The sequence below is a fragment of the Neodiprion pinetum genome, chromosome 4 (genome assembly GCF_021155775.2).
Source record: "Neodiprion pinetum isolate iyNeoPine1 chromosome 4, iyNeoPine1.2, whole genome shotgun sequence".
NCBI classification, from domain to species: domain Eukaryota; kingdom Metazoa; phylum Arthropoda; class Insecta; order Hymenoptera; family Diprionidae; genus Neodiprion; species Neodiprion pinetum.
Genome location: NC_060235.2, coordinates 34,711,803 through 34,735,683, shown reverse-complemented (window position 1 = coordinate 34,735,683; position 23,881 = coordinate 34,711,803). Strand labels below are relative to the sequence as shown.

Below are 23,881 nucleotides of genomic sequence, written 5' to 3'. Positions count from 1 at the left end.
AGTTGGAAACCAGAATTTGGATGTCCGGATGTTCGAATGTTCAGAAAGTGACGTCGCCCAAAATTTTTTTGCTGTTGACGTCATCCATTTATAGTAATCATAGACAACGAAAATCTGATAGCCGAATTCCTCAGTCCGGAAACAACCGCGCAGTAGAGAGGACGTATAAGAATCGCGCTCCGCAGATTTCGAGTACCGGGTTCTCTACCTCCTGGATCCTACGTTCCGGGTCCACTTTCTGGTGCTACTCGAGTTCCAGGACACGCGCTCCGTAATTTCTGCACTCCAGGTCGGCTACCTGGTGAAATTAGACTTCCAGGATAAGCGCTCCGTAGTTTCTGCGCTCGAGGTCCGCTACCTGGTGAAACTCGACTTCCGGGACAAGCGCTCCGTGGTTCCTGCGCTCCGGGTCCACTTTCTGATGCTACTCGAGTTCCAGGACACGCGCTCCGTAATTTCTGCACTCCAGGTCGGCTACCTGGTGAAACTAGACTTCCAGGATGAGCGCTCCGTAGTTTCTGCGCTCGAGGTCCGCTACCTGGTGAAACTCGACTTCCGGGACAAGTGCTCCGTGGTCCCTGTGCTCCAGGTCCGCTACCTGGTGAAACTCGACTTCAGGGACACGCGCTCCGTAGTTTCTGTGCTCAAGGTCAACTACCTGGTGAAACTTGACATCCAGGACGGGCGCTCCGTGGTTCATGCGCTCCAGGTCCGTTAGCCGGTGTAACTCGACTTCAGGGAGAGGATGAGGAGGACGAGGAGGTTGAGCAAGACGGGGAGAACAACAAGAAGGAGGTGATTTAAGCTGGTTTGCGGTCGTTGGATTTGTGCACGGTAAGTATAATATTTTTATAATATTTAATGGCAATTGTAATTATATTTCATCTAAAATTTCGTAAACTTGTCATCTTCACAATAAATTATTTCAATTCATTTTTCGCGCAAGCCCAAGTTCAGTAGATGTCAATGCGCTAATATAGTTTCTATAATTTTTTATAACTTTCTCATAATATTGTTGGCATAGTGTATCAATAAAAAAATTATATTAATCCTTACACAATATTTTTGATGTGTTCTAATACTGAAAATATTTATTAGTATTCGTGGTATAACCCAACGTGGTTAACGGTGGTTGTTGGAGGTGGTTGGCGGTGGTTGGAGGTGGTCGGACGTGGTTAGGGGTGGTTGCGGCTGATCGAGGTAGACGAGGAGGAGCAAGACAAGGAGGACGAGGAGAACAAGGTGGACGAGGAGGACGAGGATTTCTGCACAGTGAAAAAAACACTTTTATAACATTTAATGGCAATTGTATTTATATTTTATCTAAAAATTTTGACACTTGTCATGTTTTTAATGAATTATTTTAGGTCGTTATTCGCGCAGGCCTAAATTCAGTAGCTATCAATGCGCTAACAAAATTTCTTTCATTTTTTATAATTTTCTCAATCTTCTTGGTATAACGTGTCAATAAAAAAATTATATTAATCCTTACACAATATTTTTGATATGTTCTGATACTGAAAATATTTATTGCTATTTCAGGTACAACTTGAGGTGGTTATCGGTGGTTGTTCGAGGTGGTTAGCGATTGTTGGAGGTGGTCGGGGGTGGACGAGGAGGAGGACGAACCGAACTGAGTCTCAAAGCCCTGTTGACATAAAAGCAGCTATTCGATAGAAATTATAGTTTATAGTTTACACAGCCCATTGCATGATATTTCATTACAAATACATACGTTTCAATGTATTTAGGAATAATTTATCAAATATACGATAAAATTGATGCACCGGATCATCGTCGACTTTAACTTTTGAAATGTCCTACCATTTTCGAACACCTCCTACCTCCCCCTGCCACCTCCGACCATCAATGGCCACTTTCGACCACCCCCTATCACCTTTTGCCAGCGCCGACCACCTCCTAACATTTCCGAACACCTCCGATCATCCTATTTAGCTATATTACCAGATTAGCTATGATATGAAAAGAGAAGAATTATTCATTTCGAAATGGGATTCTATTCGACGCGCGCTCGATGTATTCCATAACATTAGTATTCATAATTATTCCAACAACTTTTCATTTGCTCTCTCGATCTTGAATTTTCATAGGCATAGAATCGAAACGTTGTTTTAGCTGGTCGCAAGTGAAGTATCTGCGTTGGGTGGAGGAGCAGAATTGTTTTTCGAAAAGTATTCGGATGGAAAAAAATTCAGAGTAACTGTAATACATCACGGATGCGCTAATTTTGAACGAGATGAAATGGATGCTTCGTATATGAGACGGTATTTAACGCTGCGTAGTGGTTTAAAGACCTAGAAAGGTGATAGGGAGAGAAAGAACGACGCTTCTTAACACTTCGAGTGTATTTTAACACACATTTGAAAGATACGAGCGATATTTTTCATCATCCAACTGTCGCAGAACGGCAGCGTTATTAGCCGACCCGTTCACTGAAGAATATATCTTCAATCAACGGCTGACCATCGAAGGGCCTGGCCGCTTGAGTCTGGAATCGGCAGGAGAGATAAAGTGTGTATTTCTTGTATGAAATGTGAAAGCTAAAATCATTATACATCATATCATATCATCATACCTCATACATCATACATCATACATCGTACATCATACATCATCATACTTACATAGTATCAAAGTTCGAAATCATAGTTTGGATGTCGGACGTTCAGAAAGTGACGTCACCAATTCAAAATCAGCTAGCCGAATTCCTCAGTCTGGAAACAACCGCGCAGTAGAGCGGACGGATGAGAGTTGCGCTCCGCAAATTTCGAGTACCGGGTTCTCAACCTCCCGGATCCCGCGCTTCGGGTCCGCTACGTATTTCGAGTACCGGGTTCTCAACCTCCCGGATCCCGCGCTTCGGGTCCGCTACGCGGTGAAACTCGACTTCCAAGATAAGCGCTCCGTGGTTCCTGGTTCACGTTTACAATAAATTATTTCAATTCCTTTTTCGCGCAACCCCAAATTCGGTAGCTGTCAGTCCGCTAATAAAATTTCTCGACTTCCAGGATAAGCGCTCCGTGGTTCTTGGTTCACGTTTACAACAAATTATTTCAATTCGTTTTTCGCGCAACCCCAAATTCGGTAGTTGTCAGTCCGCTAATAAAATTTCTCGACTTCCAGGATAAGCGCTCCGTGGTTCCTGGTTCACGTTTACAACAAATTATTTCAATTCGTTTTTCGCGCAACCCCAAATTCGGTAGCTGTCAGTCCGCTAATAAAATTTCTCGACTTCCAGGATAAGCGCTCCGTGGTTCCTGGTTCACGTTTACAACAAATTATTTCAATTCGTTTTTCGCGCAACCCCAAATTCGGTAGCTGTCAGTCCGCTAATAAAATTTCTCGACTTCCAGGATAAGCGCTCCGTGGTTCCTGGTTCACGTTTACAACAAATTATTTCAATTCGTTTTTCGCGCAACCCCAAATTCGGTAGCTGTCAGTCCGCTAATAAAATTTCTCGACTTCCAGGATAAGCGCTCCGTGGTTCCTGGTTCACGTTTACAACAAATTATTTCAATTCGTTTTTCGCGCAACCCCAAATTCGGTAGCTGTCAGTCCGCTAATAAAATTTCTCGACTTCCAGGATAAGCGCTCCGTGGTTCCTGGTTCACGTTTACAACAAATTATTTCAATTCGTTTTTCGCGCAACCCCAAATTCGGTAGCTGTCAGTCCGCTAATAAAATTTCTCGACTTCCAGGATAAGCGCTCCGTGGTTCCTGGTTCACGTTTACAACAAATTATTTCAATTCGTTTTTCGCGCAACCCCAAATTCGGTAGCTGTCAGTCCGCTAATAAAATTTCTCGACTTCCAGGATAAGCGCTCCGTGGTTCCTGGTTCACGTTTACAACAAATTATTTCAATTCGTTTTTCGCGCAACCCCAAATTCGGTAGCTGTCAGTCCGCTAATAAAATTTCTCGACTTCCAGGATAAGCGCTCCGTGGTTCCTGGTTCACGTTTACAACAAATTATTTCAATTCGTTTTTCGCGCAACCCCAAATTCGGTAGCTGTCAGTCCGCTAATAAAATTTCTCGACTTCCAGGATAAGCGCTCCGTGGTTCCTGGTTCACGTTTACAACAAATTATTTCAATTCGTTTTTCGCGCAACCCCAAATTTGGTAGCTGTCAGTCCGCTAATAAAATTTCTCGACTTCCAGCATAAGCGCTCCGTGGTTCCTGGTTCACGTTTACAACAAATTATTTCAATTCGTTTTTCGCGCAACCCCAAATTCGGTAGCTGTCAGTCCGCTAATACAATTTCTCGACTTCCAGGATAAGGTTGCTGGGTGAGTAAAACACTTTTATAATATTTGATGGCAATTGTAATTATATTTCATCTGAAATATTACAAACTTGTCACGTTTACAATAAATTATTTCAATTCATTTTTCGTGCAATCACATATTCAGTAGCTATGAATAATATTGTACAATTTATTATATTATTAATTAATTGATTAATTACATTAATCCTTACACAATATTTTTGATGTGTTCCTAAACTAAAAATATTCATTACTATTCCAGGTATTACCCGAGGTGGTCGGAGGTGGACGAGGAGGAGGACGAGCTGGACGAGGAGGAGGACCAGGTGGACGAGGAGGAGGACGAGGTGGACGAGGAGGAGGACGAGGTGGACGAGGAGGAGGCGGGGTGGGTCGTGGGAGAGGACCTCTCCTCTCCTCAGAGGAGGGGAGGGGGAGGGGCAGGGAAGGGGGAGAGGTGGGCGGGCAGGGGGAAGGCAAGGGGCGGGGAGGGGAGGGGGCGGGGAGGGGGAGGGAGGGAGGGAGGGCGGGCGGACGGGCGGGCGGGAGCGAGGGAGGGAGGGTGGGAGGGAGGGAGGGAGGGAGGGAGGGAAGGAGGGAAGGAAGGAGGGAGTGGACGACGGATGTCAGTGCAAGTCCCCCACACGCCCACCCGCCCGCCCGGCCCTTCCTTCTGCCTCCCTCCCTCCCACCCTCCCGCCCTCCCTCCCTCCCGCCCTCCCTCCCTCCCCCCCCCTCCCCCCTTCCCTTCCTTTCCCTTCCCTCCCCACCCCCACCCCCTCCCCATCCCTTCCCTTCCCTTCCCTTCCCTTCCCGTCCCTTCCCCCTCCCCGCCCGCCTCTCCCACTTCCCTGCCCCTCCCCCTCCCCACCTCTGAGGAGAGGAGAGGTCCTCTCCCACGACCCACCCCGCCTCCTCCTCGTCCACCTCGTCCTCCTCCTCGTCCACCTGGTCCTCTTCCTCGTCCAGCTCGTCCTCCTCCTCGTCCACCTCCGACCACCTCGGGTAATACCTGGAATAGTAATGAATATTTTTAGTATAGGAATACATCAAAAATATTGTGTAAGGATTGATGTAATTAATCAATTAATTAATAATATAATAAATTGTACAAGATTATTCATAGCTGCTGAATATGTGCTTGCACGAAAAATGAATTGAAATAATTTATTGTAAACGTGACAAGTTTGTAATATTTCAGATGAAATATAATTACAGTTGCCATCAAATATTATAAAAGTGTTTTACTCACCCAGCACAAATCCTCGTCCTCCTCGTCCTCCTCCTCGTCCACCTCCGACCACCTTCAACCACCCCAGGTTATACCTTGAATAGTAATAAATATTTTCAGTATAAGAATACAGCGAAAATATTGTGTAAGGATTAATATAATTGATTAATTGATTAAATAATTAATTAATAATATAATAAATTGTATAAGCTTATTCGTAGCAACTGAATTTGTGCTTGCACGAAAAATGAATTGAAATAATTTATTGTAAAGGTGACAAGTTTGTAGTATTTCAGATGAAATATAATTACAATTGCCATCAAATATTATAAGAATATTAATTAATTAATTCATAATATAATAAATTGTATAAGATTATTCATAGCTACTAAATATGTGCTTGCACGAAAAATGAATTGAAATAATTTATTGTAAACGTGAACCAGGAACCACGGAGCGCTTATCCTGGAAGTCGAGAAATTTTATTAGCGGACTGACAGCTACCGAATTTGGGGTTGCGCGAAAAAGGAATTGAAATAATTTATTGTAAACGTGAACCAAGAACCACGGAGCGCTTATCCTGGAAGTCGAGAAATTTTATTAGCGGACTGACAGCTACCGAATTTGGGGTTGCGCGAAAAACGAATTGAAATAATTTGTTGTAAACGTGAACCAGGAACCACGGAGCGCTTATCCTGGAAGTCGAGAAATTTTATTAGCGGACTGACAGCTACCGAATTTGGGGTTGCGCGAAAAACGAATTGAAATAATTTGTTGTAAACGTGAACCAGGAACCACGGAGCGCTTATCCTGGAAGTCGAGAAATTTTATTAGCGGACTGACAGCTACCGAATTTGGGGTTGCGCGAAAAACGAATTGAAATAATTTGTTGTAAACGTGAACCAGGAACCACGGAGCGCTTATCCTGGAAGTCGAGAAATTTTATTAGCGGACTGACAGCTACCGAATTTGGGGTTGCGCGAAAAACGAATTGAAATAATTTGTTGTAAACGTGAACCAGGAACCACGGAGCGCTTATCCTGGAAGTCGAGAAATTTTATTAGCGGACTGACAGCTACCGAATTTGGGGTTGCGCGAAAAACGAATTGAAATAATTTGTTGTAAACGTGAACCAGGAACCACGGAGCGCTTATCCTGGAAGTCGAGAAATTTTATTAGCGGACTGACAGCTACCGAATTTGGGGTTGCGCGAAAAACGAATTGAAATAATTTGTTGTAAACGTGAACCAGGAACCACGGAGCGCTTATCCTGGAAGTCGAGAAATTTTATTAGCGGACTGACAGCTACCGAATTTGGGGTTGCGCGAAAAACGAATTGAAATAATTTGTTGTAAACGTGAACCAGGAACCACGGAGCGCTTATCCTGGAAGTCGAGAAATTTTATTAGCGGACTGACAGCTACCGAATTTGGGGTTGCGCGAAAAACGAATTGAAATAATTTGTTGTAAACGTGAACCAGGAACCACGGAGCGCTTATCCTGGAAGTCGAGAAATTTTATTAGCGGACTGACAGCTACCGAATTTGGGGTTGCGCGAAAAACGAATTGAAATAATTTGTTGTAAACGTGAACCAGGAACCACGGAGCGCTTATCCTGGAAGTCGAGAAATTTTATTAGCGGACTGACAGCTACCGAATTTGGGGTTGCGCGAAAAACGAATTGAAATAATTTGTTGTAAACGTGAACCAGGAACCACGGAGCGCTTATCCTGGAAGTCGAGAAATTTTATTAGCGGACTGACAGCTACCGAATTTGGGGTTGCGCGAAAAACGAATTGAAATAATTTGTTGTAAACGTGAACCAAGAACCACGGAGCGCTTATCCTGGAAGTCGAGAAATTTTATTAGCGGACTGACAGCTACCGAATTTGGGGTTGCGCGAAAAACGAATTGAAATAATTTGTTGTAAACGTGAACCAGGAACCACGGAGCGCTTATCCTGGAAGTCGAGAAATTTTATTAGCGGACTGACAGCTACCGAATTTGGGGTTGCGCGAAAAACGAATTGAAATAATTTGTTGTAAACGTGAACCAGGAACCACGGAGCGCTTATCCTGGAAGTCGAGAAATTTTATTAGCGGACTGACAACTACCGAATTTGGGGTTGCGCGAAAAACGAATTGAAATAATTTGTTGTAAACGTGAACCAAGAACCACGGAGCGCTTATCCTGGAAGTCGAGAAATTTTATTAGCGGACTGACAGCTACCGAATTTGGGGTTGCGCGAAAAACGAATTGAAATAATTTGTTGTAAACGTGAACCAGGAACCACGGAGCGCTTATCCTGGAAGTCGAGAAATTTTATTAGCGGACTGACAGCTACCGAATTTGGGGTTGCGCGAAAAAGGAATTGAAATAATTTATTGTAAACGTGAACCAGGAACCACGGAGCGCTTATCTTGGAAGTCGAGTTTCACCGCGTAGCGGACCCGAAGCGCGGGATCCGGGAGGTTGAGAACCCGGTACTCGAAATACGTAGCGGACCCGAAGCGCGGGATCCGGGAGGTTGAGAACCCGGTACTCGAAATTTGCGGAGCGCAACTCTCATCCGTCCGCTCTACTGCGCGGTTGTTTCCAGACTGAGGAATTCGGCTAGCTGATTTTGAATTGGTGACGTCACTTTCTGAACGTCCGACATCCAAACTATGATTTCGAACTTTGATACTATGTATGATGATGTATGATGTACGATGTATGATGTATGATGTATGAGGTATGATGATATGATATGATGTATAATGATTTTAGCTTTCACATTTCATACAAGAAATACACACTTTATCTCTCCTGCCGATTCCAGACTCAAGCGGCCAGGCCCTTCGATGGTCAGCCGTTGATTGAAGATATATTCTTCAGTGAACGGGTCGGCTAATAACGCTGCCGTTCTGCGACAGTTGGATGATGAAAAATATCGCTCGTATCTTTCAAATGTGTGTTAAAATACACTCGAAGTGTTAAGAAGCGTCGTTCTTTCTCTCCCTATCACCTTTCTAGGTCTTTAAACCACTACGCAGCGTTAAATACCGTCTCATATACGAAGCATCCATTTCATCTCGTTCAAAATTAGCGCATCCGTGATGTATTACAGTTACTCTGAATTTTTTTCCATCCGAATACTTTTCGAAAAACAATTCTGCTCCTCCACCCAACGCAGATACTTCACTTGCGACCAGCTAAAACAACGTTTCGATTCTATGCCTATGAAAATTCAAGATCGAGAGAGCAAATGAAAAGTTGTTGGAATAATTATGAATACTAATGTTATGGAATACATCGAGCGCGCGTCGAATAGAATCCCATTTCGAAATGAATAATTCTTCTCTTTTCATATCATAGCTAATCTGGTAATATAGCTAAATAGGATGATCGGAGGTGTTCGGAAATGTTAGGAGGTGGTCGGCGCTGGCAAAAGGTGATAGGGGGTGGTCGAAAGTGGCCATTGATGGTCGGAGGTGGCAGGGGGAGGTAGGAGGTGTTCGAAAATGGTAGGACATTTCAAAAGTTAAAGTCGACGATGATCCGGTGCATCAATTTTATCGTATATTTGATAAATTATTCCTAAATACATTGAAACGTATGTATTTGTAATGAAATATCATGCAATGGGCTGTGTAAACTATAAACTATAATTTCTATCGAATAGCTGCTTTTATGTCAACAGGGCTTTGAGACTCAGTTCGGTTCGTCCTCCTCCTCGTCCACCCCCGACCACCTCCAACAATCGCTAACCACCTCGAACAACCACCGATAACCACCTCAAGTTGTACCTGAAATAGCAATAAATATTTTCAGTATCAGAACATATCAAAAATATTACGTGAGGATTAATATTTGAAAAGTGCTGGAATAAATTTTTTCTGGCACTATTCGGACGCAATTTTGCGAGACGAATCGATTTAGCGCAGTCCCGATACGCTGCGAGCAGCGGATAAAAAGTTACAGCCAAAAAACCAGAACCTCAGATTTCGACATTTTTCAGCAGGTGCTTTTTCCTTCGTGATTTCTTTCCTGTTGATCCCACGCTGTTTTCGCTGCGTTTTCTGAGTTCCTGGGGGTCCAATTGGTCATAGAAATCAAATCTAAGACCAAAAATTTTTCGCCCAAAAAATAAGTAAGGCTAACCCCTTTGTCTTCTTGACGAAAATTTTCGCGATTTTGGATAGTGTTGGAATAGATTATTTCTGGCACCATTCCGACGTAATTTTGCAACAGGAATCGATTGGGCGCAGTCCCAATCCGCTGCGAGCAACGGATAAGAAGTTACAGCCAAAAAACGAGTATCCGAGTTTTCGCCATTTTTCAGCTAGTGCTCTTTTCCTCGTCATTTCTCTGCTGTTGGTCCGACGCAATTTCTGCTGCGTTTTCTGAGTTCGTGGGGGTCCAATTGGTCAGAAAATGGTCTTACAAATCGAATCTGAGACCAAAAATTTTTCACCTAAAAAATAAGTAAGGCTAACCCCTTTGTCTTTTAGACGAAAATTTTCGCGATCTTGGATAGTGCTGGAATAAATTCTTTCTGGCACTATTCCGACGTAATTTTGCCGTCGGGTTATACATCAAATACTGATAAATAAGCGCGTGTCCTGGAAGTCAAATTCCACCAGGTAGCGTACCCGGAGCGCAGGAACCACGGAGCGCTTGTTTCTGAAGACGAGTTTCACCAGGTAGTGAATCTGGAGTGCAGAAACTCCGGAGCACTTGTCCTGAAGCTCGAAATTTACCAGGTGGAGGAGATGGACGGTCAGAACTATGGAGAATTAGTCCTGAAGGTCATAAGTCACCAGGTCAAGGACCTGGAGTGCAAAAACTACGGAGCGCGAGTCCTGGAGGTCAAGATCCACCGGGATGGAGGACCTGGACAGCCAGAACTACGGGAAATTAGTCATGATGGTCAAAAGTCACGAGGTAGCGAACCTGGAGCGCAGGAACCACGGAGCACGTATTCCTGAAGTCGAGTTTCATCAGGTAGCGGACCTGGAGTGCAGAAACTACGCAGCGCTTGTTTAAAAGTCACCAGGTCACGAACCTGGACAGCCAGAACTACGGAAAATTAGTCCTGAAGGTCAAAAGTCACCAGGTCAAGGACCTGGGCGACCAGAACTACGGAGCGCTTGTCATGGAAGTCGAGTTTTATCAGATAGTGGACCTGGAGCGTAGAAAACACGGACTGCTTGTCCTGGAACTCGAGTAGCACCAGAACGTGGACCCGGAGCGCAAGATCCAGGAGGTAGAGAACCCGGTACTCGAAATCTGCTGAGCGCGATTCTCATAGGTCCGCTCTACTGCGCGGTTGTTTCCAGACTGAAGATTTCGGCTAGCTGATTTTCAATCGATGACGTCAAGAGAAAAAAAAATCTTGGTTAACGTCACTTTCTGAACATCCGAACATACCAACTTTGGTTCCGAACTTTAATACTATGTATGATGTATGATGTATGATGACGTATGATGTATGATTTATGATGATATGATATGATGTATAATGATTTTCGTTTTCACATTTCAGACAAGAAATACGCACGTTATCTTTCCTGCCGATTCCAGACTCAAGCGGCTAGGCCCTTCGATGGTTAGCCGTTGACTAAAGATATATTTTTCAGTTATCGGGGTGTGTATTTGTATAAAAATATACAAACCACAAATCTGTACGCATATGTATGCAAACGTATCCCTATAGTAATAGTGGTTCAGTGCGTTGACTGTATTAGTGGTTCCGCGTGGGTCCATCGGAATATCAACATCAGCCGTTTCGTCCAATTCCAACAGCCTTCGTAGTTCACTGCGTGCCAGTGCGTGCTATTGTGATCTTACTATTGCGGTATTGCAACAGACATTTGGAAAAAGTTACCCGATACAAGCAGTAGAGAATTGACTAGTAGTTAACTGCTCTTGTACGGTTTATCATTTGTCGTATTACATTTTACCATCTGCAGTAACATTTGTATTGAGTTAATATGAGGAATCTCGGTTTATATCTTTCTATTTTTCTGCTAACGTGGAAAATCGTGACATGCGAAGAGAATGAAGCCGAAGACCCGGTGTCTATGACCAGGCACAACGAAGACAAGTAAGTTCGTTTGCGTTACATCTTAGGTACATATTCGACCAGGTACACAAAAACGGTTTCTGTTCATTTAAGTATCAGTGTATTATGTCATGTGATAATTAATGTATCACTCCACGAATAGCATCCCACACATAACCTTAAAAGTTTGCATTGAATTTATCTACATGCAAAAGTTAGATAAAAGTTGAAGTTTTTCTTGATAGGTTGTTTATCGTAAAACTTAGATAACCTATTAATATTTTTCAGAAAAGACACATATTTCGTGGATCCATACTCGTTTGATTACGATAGAGCAAACAAAAAGATGGCCAGCGGGCAAGTGGTTCAGTTTCCACGGTCAGTTTTTAATTTTCAAAGATTTAAGAATTGTTGCCTTCTGAATTGAAATCTCAACTAATTGCAGTGGCTGAAATGCTGTTTAGAACTGAAGAAAATTTTATCAACGACGATCAATGTCAGCGAGACTTGAAACGGTGCAAAGATACCCTTGAGAAGATTGAACCTGATGGACTCTTTGCCAAGCGACTTATTAATCTGTTGCTTTCAAATGCTAAGTTTAAGGTATATGTTATAATTGTTTATAAATCTTGTTTGAAGTAAATAAGTGAAGTACGTAGAAATATGTTTTAAAACAATTAATATATTTAGGAAAATGGGGAGCTGCTGAGTGGCTCCATATTTCTATCTGGAACCAAAGAACAAATTCAAAAAATCCAAGAATATGGCAATGGGAAAATTACAATGCGTCAAGTCGATGCTATCTTTACTGACATTATTAAGTCAACTAGTAATGTATTCACTGAGGTTCTTTCGGTAATTGACCAGTTACTTGTCACCTATCGTCAACATGTACGTATTAATATGTTCCGTTTACTTTCAATTTTACATGAGAAAAAAAAAAATAATATCCTTCACTAAAATATCCAATTGTGTTACATATGCACAAATCATCTTCAATTCAATTTTGTGTTCGTGTTAAATTGACCATATTATACTTATTGTAACGCAGGAAAAGATCTTTACAACAGTGTTTGCATCTTCAGCAATACTCCTATTCATCAAACTTACAAACTGGAGTACTGGGAAAGTTATCATTACCTTTATTGCAATTGGCTTTCTGATCAGCTATATTATGATGTGGTCACAGCTTTTAAAGGTATGTAAAGAAGATTCAAAACCAGCTTTGTGCGAAATTCGTGCATTGAATTCGGATAATTGATGCAAGTGTTAATTAAATTACAACAAAACTAATTTAAACTAAATATATCCTGGTATCCATCTTATGGATGCTGTATGTAATGTTAAATTCCGTAAAGTTTCTTAGCATCTGAGAGCTTAATTATTGTTTTTCCTTCTCGACACTCAGGAAGCTGAAATTAAACACTTCACAGCAGGAAGAATACATAAACAACCACCCATCCAGTGCGAGCCAGAAAAAATGGGTACTTGGCACAGAATCATGGGTTACTTCGATGGTGAGAAATATATTCTATGTTTCGTACCCATTTCTTTCTTTATCATTAAATACATAGCATTTTCAGGAACGGATAAATGCTTTGAGTATTACAAAGCTATCGATTACGATCCCTATCACGAAGTCACTCCAGTGGATGTACTCGTCGAGTTTTCAGATCGACTGATGTTACAACCAATTGCGCGATTTGGATCTGGAATCAGTCTTTTCATTGACAATTCCACCAGTAAGCACCAAACAATAAATGGTCCAATTCTTTTTTCCAATGTGTATTTTAATTAAAAGACATTTCGTTATTTGATTACAGAGCACTTGGGCTTTGGATTGAGATGGACCGTCACAATTCTCCTTTATGCTGCTATTGTTATATTTATCGTCTTGCTGCCTTTTTCTATATTTGGCGGTGCTTTTCGTGTCTGGTTTGGTCCATTCGGGATGTCTTTAGGAAAATCAACCACAAATCAGAGTCACACACAACAAATACACATGGTAGAGCAGCGGGAACCTGTAAAAGTTATTAAGCAGGTACAAAGACCTATTCAATCATGCCAGTGTACTTACTAGAAATTTTTTCACCTGTCATTGAATTGAAAAATTGATATAGATTATCTTCGGGTCTCAAACTAACATGTTGCTTGTTACCACGAAGTTACAGATATTATGACAAATATTTGCATCTAATTCTGATTCATGATAAGCATAGAATTTTTTCTCATCATTTGGAAATACTTGCAAGGATTATTCTGTCTTTGTTCTAGATCAACTTTGACAGTGGGTCACAAAAACCAGCCTTGAGTACATCTGCTCACACTGTAAGCAGTAATGAACTAGCAAAAGTTAAGGGCAAAGCCGGAAATGAGGAAACAACGGAGAAACAATCAAGTTTTAGTACTATGTGCAAAGCATGTTGTAGCAAAGATATATCCAGTTTGAATGACTCACATGTGACAGAGGGTGAAGATCTGGTGAATGAATCGACGAAAAGTGAAGTTCGAAAAGATGAGAAAGGAGACGGCGACTGTTGAACTATACTAATTGTTTCTAAGATATTTAACATTTATTAATAGTACTACCGAAGTAATGAATAGTAGATTTTTTAACGGCAATTTAGGTATTATTATTATCATTATTATTACTATTATTATTGCCTGTTACAAGGGAACCTGTTATACCTTGGATCTATTTTCGGTTTCGATTTATTTAGAAATCAGGCTGTGCAGATGATAATGCTAACCGAATTGAATGTTATTCTCTCAGGCCTTAGGCATGTTATAAATTTGGAACATTAATTACATATTACGATTTATACGTTTTTTGGATCTTTTCTAGAAAAGTAGATTAGGACTCAAGGTACACCCAGGTAAAGTCCAATCTGACTCACCTAATTTTAGCAGGGCATAAACAAGGTTGGCAGCAGTAGCATCTAAGTTACGTCTATTGAATAACACACGCTGTATCTGCTTAATGCACCACTGCGATTGGTTAGATACTGTCGGGACACAAAAAAATTTGTTTTTTAATCATGCGATTATGTTTTCCTCGGTAGTATGTACCTACCTATTTAATATCTGGTGATCACATCAAAACACATGTTGTTGGTAAATTATGAACAAGTTGTATTGATAATAATAACTATGATATATGTATACTAACATAATATTATCGTAAAGTATTTAAAATAACGAAAATTTCGGGAATTGTGGTGTAAGGTAAATGTATTAGTTGCCAGCTACAGATATTTTACCACAGAAATAAATTAGCTGTACACTTGTTAGAAGAATCAATTGCTTCACAAGATGTGTGATTACCACAATAACTTACAAAAGGGAATGAATCGCGAGGGAAAATTTCTAAGTAAGATGAGAAGTTTCATGGTTACGAAGTCTACACTAATTTCCAACCAGAGGTAAAAAAAAGTGGCCGACCACCTAATTCTTAGAGTGTATATGCTCTAGGTCGAGCCTATGGCTTGGTCACTAGCACATCCACTCTATAATCACGACAAGTACAACAACCATAACAAAAATACCAACAATAAGTTTCTCATAAGTAAACTTTACATCACGTCTCTATAATCATCCGAAAACTTCCCCAATCGGAGAACAATTAGTAATCAGAAATAATAGACACATTGTACCTGGAACATGTCCATGGTACAACACCATGTCACAATACATTAAAACAATCCACAGAATTTTTAGATTAGAAATACAATATTGCGAATTGCTATCAAACCAAAATAACGGACACCTTAGTGTGTTTCTAATTTTGCTCTATTTAGTCAGTACTGAGAAGAAATATACCCCTTTATTTTTACAAAGCTTTCCTCTATTTCCCGTAAAATTATCTCGCTTGAGCACTGTGAAACCAATGTTTATGTAACAGTTTTTTGCACATTTTTACAAATATGGCACATCAAGAAATGGAATAATCTCCGCTTGACTAATGTTCGTCTGATCAAGGTTATTTCTATCTCTTGATTTTAGTAGCTTTTTACGTGTCGTTGCTCTAAGTTATTTAATTACAGCAACATTCGGCTCACCTTGGTTATGAATTGTTTCAATGATCATAAGCTCAATTTCACATAAAGCTGCCATATGTGTCCCAGGATTTTGTACATCATTCTGAGGACTAATAGCATTTCAATTATGATCTGCTGCAAATTACAATAACTGTTTTGTGCATCTTATGTCATTGTCTTGAGATGTTTTTACAGAGTCCGATAATCCAGAAACATCTTTCTCCGGTGAATTTGCTGTATGAGAGAAAACTGGAGGCACTGTGATCTATTTCAATCGTACCCTGTACTTATTTGGTCGATGTTCATAGTCATCGTCCATCAAGTGTTGATTATAGATAACGCTGTACTTTGTTGAATGAAGACCTTTTATATTAGTGGCATTGATCCACTGTTCTAGAAGTAGCTTCTTCCCTAGAAGAAATCTGTATCCAAAAACAATAACAGTCAGGTTGTGACCAGGTGTATTGGAGATTTTCTTGTAATACTATTTGTAAAAGTACAGAACATAACCTAGTTAATTGCGTTATACATCGTATAAAGTTGTTAAGTTGTGTGGTGTTTTCGGATACTCACTTGAATATACGCATGCAGTAATGCTGCGGCATTACGACGTTTCCTGTACAAATACTTAGATCAAAAAGACTTGCGAGACTGTAAACACAATAGCGGTGGCCACCATTGAATGGGAGGTAAAGTTGTGCATATCAGAAATATCTTTGAACGTGCTTTGAACACACTTTTTTTAGTTGGTGTCAGCTATCTAAATTATACCATAGGGTGCGTTCCGATCGTTCCGATACTGACTTCCAGTGCTGACAACAATCTCATATATTTTGTACTGCCGAGTTTGTGCGTAGCTCTGTCTCTGTCCTAGGGAGTTTTCAGCGCTGCCAGCTAATTTCGGAACGCATGCAAGAAATCTGTAGTTAACGCTCGATATGTGAGTGCGTTCTAAGCTGTCGAGTTTATGAGAACCTCTGCTTCTGTCCTAGAGATTTTTGAGCGCTGGCAGATGGTTCAGAACGCACCCTATAGGTATATCAAGAATGCGAACGATCAAAAATTCTCGAGTGTAACTTGCACAACGGCGAGATCACGGCAGAATGGTATTATGATAGAGTATAGTATACTTTTTGGGTGGTACCACGGAGCAATATGTATTGAGGACCGGCTTTCCCACTATAGACTCATTTGTAGCGCAATGTGCGGCCACGAAATATAGTTCAGTAGGCCGCCTCTATAGTGCGCCACTAACGGCGTGGCAATACTTTTGAATCAAAATCCAAGCAATTCAATGGTGAGTACACGTGTCGTATCGTTCAGCGGATTCTACAGTAGAACCTGTTCTTCGATGATTGAACCAACAAACAATTTTTCTTGAAGATTTTAAGTAAAATCGATTTTTGCTCTTATCTAGTGTATTTTATCAAAGCTACAGAAATATTCAGCGGTTTAATAAGGAATGTTTTTTTATTATCGGTCAATGCTTTACTCCCGTTGAATTTACGTGGAATGGCTCACCACGAAGACTGATTGAACGGAAATAAATATAGTTCATTTTATTTTTACTTCTCGCTTAAAAGCACCGTTAGCAGCACTGCCAGGCGGCACTACCATACACAGGCTTACTTCGCCACCTAAGTTCGATCTCCTAGTTTCTAGTCTTGTTTATTAGAATGTAATATACCTCCAGACACAGCCGCCAGAGTTCACTGTGGGGTAAATTTAGAATGCTTAGAACCTGTAGGACCTACATAAATTACAGGGATTATTATAATGATCTTATCATCTACAATTTGCTGCAAATTTATCTAAAAATAAAGAGGATGCCAAAGGAATTAAAATAAAAAATAAAAAAAAAGACGAAGCAGGGGTGTACAAAAAACATTTCGTATAAGAATTTGAACTTTACCACATTTGATAATGAGTTATACGTGTTATATAAAAACAAAGGTATTCAATGTATACAACACTAATTATTTAATTGGTAGATTAAGACACAATTTAAATTTTCATGGTGTTTCCGGTGATGGAGCCAATTATACATCAGTTGTAAGAAACACCAGTAAGTTTGGATTCCAGTAAAACTACTGCAAATAGCAGCTGGAATGATTTATCGAGCAGTAGTGTAAAAGATCTCTGTGATTCAAGTGGTGACGATAAAGCTAATGATATGTTTTTTTTTCCTTCAATGCAGACCTTAACTGCAAGACAAAGACAACACCGCATACAGAATTATTTAGAAATTTTGGATTCCTGGACAGGGAAGAAATTTAAATCAGACCTTTGCGTAGAAAAGGAGACAGTATTTCGATAGTAATTATGAGTAAAAATGTTTTTCAGAATATGTTGACATGAGTTGACATTAGCTTCATCTTTCCAATGAATTGGAAAGGTCTTTGTTCATCTGAAAACATTTGTTCCAAAAAGACCAATAACGTTCAAATTGTGCATCTGTATCTTCTTACGAGATATTGCTAACACGGAACCTTTACGTACAATGTCAGACAGATTTGATGTTTCAGTTTCTTCTGTCTTTTACATAATACAGTGTGTAATAGATTGGCTGATGACAAAATTAGATGATACAATCAGATGGCCATAGGGACGTGAAGCTGTTAGAGTGTGTAACATATTTAGTCAAAAGAGAAACATTCAAAATTTTCTTAATGGAATTGATTGCACTCATATACAAATTGAAAAACCTACTACAGACGCGAGAGATTATTGTAATAGAAAAAACTTCTTTTCTATTCACCTGCAAGCTGTCGTAGATCGTAATATGCGGTTTACGAACTTGCATTCTCTTCAATTCAACTTCAATTTCTTAGATCTATCAACACGTATGGCTGTTAAAAGGGCATTTGGTCATCTGAAAGAACGATGTCAGCTTATAAAATTCTTTACACAGTACTTCCAAATACCTTTCATAACCGAAACAGTTATAGCAGCATGCATTTTACATAACTACTTAATTGACGAAACCGATGAATATAATTTTACCGATGAAGCTGTGGACAATCTGCTTGACATCAATAATGAACTCAATGAGCACATATACTGAGGTGTACAAGGAAACTGCAGAGACGAGTTATTCAGAGACATGATTCCTGAACGTTAAACGATGATTATTGAGTTTCGGATAAAAATACAGGACTAAATATATTTTCGATGTGACACGTGTGCATGTAATTAAATAAACTACAATTCTGATTTTGCAATACATACCTGTTCATATTTATTTTTTATAGTAACATCAACCCTTGTAAACTATTTGACAATGCCACAAATCAACATTATATTATTATTTATTTATATACAACTTGCCCGTTACAACCAGGGTGTCTCGCTGTCAGGGAAATATGAAAAACCGGTAATTGTTCGGAACTTTGAGTATATCATCTGGAATTTTTGTATTTTCGTCCTCACTAGTGAACGACTCTATAAGTGAGGAAAAAATTGTTTTTTAGAAGATTTTTAAGAATTGATAAATTGATGTTGAGTACTATATGAAATTCATGTAAAATATAAACAAGTACTAAATACAGTCAATACTCTCAGATTCATGTATTTATCTTCACATTTCGAAAGAGTTGCTAATCCTAATCTTCGGTTAGTTTCCTAAAATTAAAGTTTTCATTGACAATTTGGTAATTGAGTTTGAGCAAAATTGAACTGAAAGAGAAATAGGACGATTTTAACTTCCGATGGAAGTATCTGATTTCTGATTTTTGAGTAATTTACATGACAAAATTGAGTTTGTTAGTGAAGTTAGGTTGAAATGACCAGTTTCGTCTGGAAATCTGGAAAACTGGCAAATGTCAGGGAATTTGATGTGTCATTGACGCTATACACTCTGACAGCATAAAAAAAAATGCGAGCAGTCCGGCACACAGCTCACCACCCATAAAGTACAAAAAAAGGTAACATAAAGAGGAACGATAACATTACATATAAATGTGCATGAAAAAAAGAATATTAACAAATGACTAGAGCGTTGCTCAAAACGATGTAGATTAGCTCTACATAACGACTTTTACACGGAGATGGTATGGCTAAATAGGTCCAGCCATCTCGCACGACAGTTGGCCGACTTAAACCACTGAAGACCGATCTACAACGCATCTCTCCTGGGAGAATAGAAACAAAAAATTGTTGTTAGTTATCTCTGAGTATTCTCCCTAAACCTGCCCATCATCTTGGGGACATCTAACAAATAGTTAAACACCGTAAATGAAATCATAGCATCAAGATAAATTCTGTACGAAGTGAGAGAACAGATATTTAGAGTTCTCGCAATATCAGCATAGCCGTGGTTCTATAACATCAGAGGTATACCGAATGTGAATGCCATCTACTTGAAGATCGTATCAACCTAAATCGTTGGGTTCTCTTTTTCTTGTGTTTTATTTATTGGTACAAAATATGTTATTGCATATTTTGGTTAATTTCTATAACATGAATTAGTAATACTTATCACAATTACTGTCGCAATACAGAACCATTGTCAACTGGTCTTCATATTCAAATATCAAAAAAATAATTGACAGAAATACATCAGTTTCAAGGTTGCTTGAGTTGTCACATGACAATGGAACTCTAAGGCTGATTTAATTAACTTGTGGTTCCCATCTGCCGAAAAAGTAAACTTGATTATCTTTTACCGAATTCAGTCACGAAATCATAAAGCAATATTTTGCTTTAATTTCGTGTGTGTTCAGTGTCAGATTCCTAATCATAGAGGCACGCCTCAGGTAAGCATTATTTCTCTGCAGAGTTCATAGTTCGTTCGAAATATGGTTTAGCCCAGACAAAATTGCACCATGAGAATTCTTGACGTATGAAGTTGAAAAGAAATTAACCAGGTAACATATTAAAAACTCGCGATGATCCGTTTTCGTCGAGTCTTTTCTTGAAAAAATTTATTCATCTACGTGTTTTCATCAATTGGTTATACAAAGAGCTATGTTTATTTGGTCAATTGCTAATAGAGGCGATATTTCATTATTTCTTCATACTACATGACGATGTTTCCAAATTCCTTAAATTTATCTAAATTAACTATCGTAGGATCATTAATAATACTCAATACCGTGTCGTTTTAATCACTTCTTGCATTTGTAAATAAGTCAGGCACAGTCAACCTTTCGTGTTTAAGATTTATACAATAAACTACCACATGATTAATATCTATTTTAGTTGAGCAGCATTATCAAGTACAGTCCATATACTTGAAATTGTTTCTTAAGTGGCCATAAGAAGTAAAAAAAAAAATCGGTCAAATCCAAAATTAAACCATCTAGAACACGAAAATTTTACTTCTCAAAAAATTTGTAGATCGGAAAAGACTTCATCTGCTATATGCCTCTTGAAGTATCATACCGTTTCTATTCTCCGTTTGTCTCCATGACATTCGTTTTCACGTAGAATTTTTTTGTAACTGTTCGATCTGGTACATTATAGAAAATTAAACATCCAAAGTGCAGCTAAAGTAATTAAAAATTGTTTTTATGTCCGTCTATCTAATCAATTGCTTTCTTCACCATGAACACAACACTGAGATGAAATTGGCCGCTTTAAATTCGTCCCGCTAAACTGCTACGCCAAGCTCCAGTTTTCACGCACGTGAGATGAAAAAAGAATCATTTTTTATCTGTACTACAATCTCCGCTACATAAGTAATAAGAATTATTGTATATGAAACCGAAAACCGATTCATTATTTTCGTATTCGATTTATTCGAATAACTTCGATTTCCGTTTTCACCGATTTTGATTTCCTCGTTGACAACATTGTTTCAAATACAATTATCATGTATATGCACTGAATCTGAACAAACAGCAATCTGACATTCATGTTTATTTAATGTATCGTGATATGGGTTGGATTTTTTAATAATAAAAATATTTTAACACCGACTACAAAGCATCTGGATCCTGCCCACATATAGCGTCTGTGAAATGTACTTTATATTGATACTGGACAAGATCTGAAGATCTTGTTGATGCCACCTTTTGTTTTATGACTCAATTAAGGACAGACTTTAGTGAAATTTTGGACAAAAATCAGTTCATTAATTCTCACACGATTAAAAAACGTAGCGTAAAAAATCCTTCCAGTAATTTTCAGGTTATGGTATCGTATACATTGAAAAAAAGTTTCAACTTCCTGCGATGAAAATGTATGTGCAAGGAACCTTTCGAAAAACATTCTGTCCTCCGCTGCAAAAAATTCCTTGTGCACACTTTCATCGTAAGAGGTAAAACTTTGTTTCAAGGTTTATACTACCAGAATCTGAAAACTACTGGAAGGATTTTTTATACGACTTCTAGTAACGATTTTCAAAGTTTCACCAAAGTATTCCCTCAATTGATACTTGTATAATTAATGTTAATAAGCATGTATGTGCATTACCCGGTAACTTGACGTCACACATTTTTGTTAATAGCTAAATTCAAGATGAAGGTATATGTAATTCTCACTATATTTTGTCATACAAGACTATGTTTATTTTTTTATAAGTAGAGTATTGTTATTGACTACATTATTGTTAGTAAAATCAATTGTCTAAACTTACCACCACTTACTTCAACACTCCGCTTAGCCTCGAAATTCTCATCACACTTCCTAACTCCCGAATAACTCTTGTTTATTATAAAATAGCACGTATACAAGAAATCAATTCCACTTCCGGTCAACAAAGTGTATTCTTACGCGATGAGTCGTAGTGTAAAGCTGGTTGTACAAGCATATCACGTGATCTTGTGCTTTTATTGCAGGCTTATCGTTCGTAAGATGGAAAGATAATTTCCGATTCACCCTCGGCGTAGGGTGAATATACTATGTCGGTTTATCATTTGTTTGCATTGTTACCAGGCGAATTAGGGTTGGATACCATGTAGCTATAGATCAAAGAAACGCGAACAATTAACTCTCAAAGGGGTATTCAGCGTTCGGAGTACGAAGATTACGGAAATGGCGAAAATTTAATCGCGGAGATATATTCGTTATGCCCAGTAATGTACGGAATACAGTGTTCACGTGTAAGCTCACTGTTAGGTATATTGAGTTGACTGCTGCTTTGTGCAGCTCGCTGTGAGGCGGAGAATTTCAAATTTAATACCCGTGTCAGAGAAGGGGATTTCGGCAAGACGTTATCGGCAGTAAGAGCTGCGCACCGTAAACGAATCAGATGTCAGACGTCACGTCCTGTTTGGAACGGTTCGATGCAGTCGTCTCGGTCCTCCACGTTGTCTCCATATACGACAAATCGTTACCTTATCCACGGTCAGGTGTCAGCCAACAAATTAACTGACACGTAGCTTGAAACGTCGAGACTATGTTACAATCTTCCGCGTGTATGTAAAACCCACTGATGGCGGTTAAGATGTTTGAAAAAGCATAGTTCGAGTAGCGACAAATTAAGAATTCCGGGAGTTGTTTCTTCGTTTTTCACTCTACTTTTGAGCAGTTATACGAGAAAAGATAAAGGGAATCTTACGGCTGCACTAAAAGATGGGCTGAAAGCAGGGGTTTTCTGGTTTATCTCGGAGAGGCGAAAAGACGGGGGACGATTACTACGTGATGTAAAAATAAGTTCGGAATGTCGGGTTAAAGTTTTTATAACCACGCATGTATACCATATACCATAAACCACGTTGGTGAGGATAAAGTATACGTGTAATACGACATACATATAGAAAAGGAAAAAGATGGAAAAAATGGACAAAAAGTTATTTCTCGCCGTAATGTGTATATATATATTATATTTATATATATATATTACTACGTATATAAAATAAAATGGAAGTTGGATGTTTCCATGGGTTCTAACGTTTGTATTAAAAAAGTTTCACGAAAATGTTAACCCGGGCATTGCGGGACCGCAACGACGCTCCGACTGTCTGAAAGTTGAGAAAGTCAGTCGCGTCCCTTGCAGATGATCAGCGTTCCTTCTCCGAACTTTTTGGTCACCCTCTAGACGCACCGTATACCTGCATCCTATTGCGCGTAATGCTCTGCCCCTTATTCGGGCCACAGGAGATGACAGTGCAAAGGGTGCAGCAGGCATTGAAAAGGGCAAACCGGAAAAGCGGCGAACTCAGCTGGGCTACAAGCGGGAAGGAACATCCCTGGGGGATTTTACGACGTATTCGTCGCGTCAGGCTCAATTTACGAATATAAAAAATGATCCAGCTATTGCGGAGCGCTCATCCCTGCAGCGTGATGCTCGTGCATGAAAAAGGGTGCTTCCCTCATCGACGGCGTCGGTGAACTCAAT

At 39.6% G+C, this 23,881-nt stretch overlaps 1 protein-coding gene and 1 long non-coding RNA gene across 4 annotated transcripts; both read left to right on the top strand.

The window, feature by feature from the left end:
* Positions 1–149: 149 nt before the first annotated feature.
* On the top strand, positions 150–1,698 carry LOC124216169 (uncharacterized). 2 transcript variants are annotated; one of them, XR_011176904.1, is made up of 3 exons: positions 150–834; positions 1,099–1,272; positions 1,543–1,698. It is a non-coding gene; the product is annotated as an uncharacterized lncRNA (long non-coding RNA). The 2 variants fall into 2 exon arrangements; XR_011176903.1 differs by having other exon boundaries at positions 1,099–1,308.
* Positions 1,699–11,243: 9,545 nt separating this feature from the next.
* On the top strand, positions 11,244–14,863 carry LOC124216643 (uncharacterized). 2 transcript variants are annotated; one of them, XM_046621406.2, is made up of 9 exons: positions 11,244–11,605; positions 11,852–11,941; positions 12,028–12,166; positions 12,254–12,454; positions 12,615–12,761; positions 12,972–13,080; positions 13,147–13,305; positions 13,387–13,604; positions 13,838–14,863. In XM_046621406.2, the coding sequence occupies exons 1-9, from the start codon at positions 11,493–11,495 to the stop codon at positions 14,102–14,104; spliced, it is 1,443 nt and encodes a 480-aa protein (XP_046477362.1). In that variant the 5' UTR covers positions 11,244–11,492; the 3' UTR covers positions 14,105–14,863. The 2 variants fall into 2 exon arrangements, with proteins under 2 accessions (XP_046477362.1, XP_068991321.1); XM_069135220.1 differs by lacking the exon at positions 11,244–11,605 and adding an exon at positions 11,736–11,777.
* Positions 14,864–23,881: the final 9,018 nt, after the last annotated feature.

What these genes read in the sequence shown, in the direction of transcription:
- LOC124216643 (XM_046621406.2), top strand. Translation starts at nt 11,493, where the DNA reads ATGAGGAATCTCGGTTTATATCTTTCTATTTTTCTGCTAACGTGGAAA. An exon ending in ACCAGGCACAACGAAGACAA is followed by an intron (nt 11,606 to 11,851) that starts GTAAGTTCGTTT and finishes AATATTTTTCAG; the next exon opens with AAAAGACACATATTTCGTGG. An exon ending in TGTGGTCACAGCTTTTAAAG is followed by an intron (nt 12,762 to 12,971) that starts GTATGTAAAGAA and finishes CTCGACACTCAG; the next exon opens with GAAGCTGAAATTAAACACTT.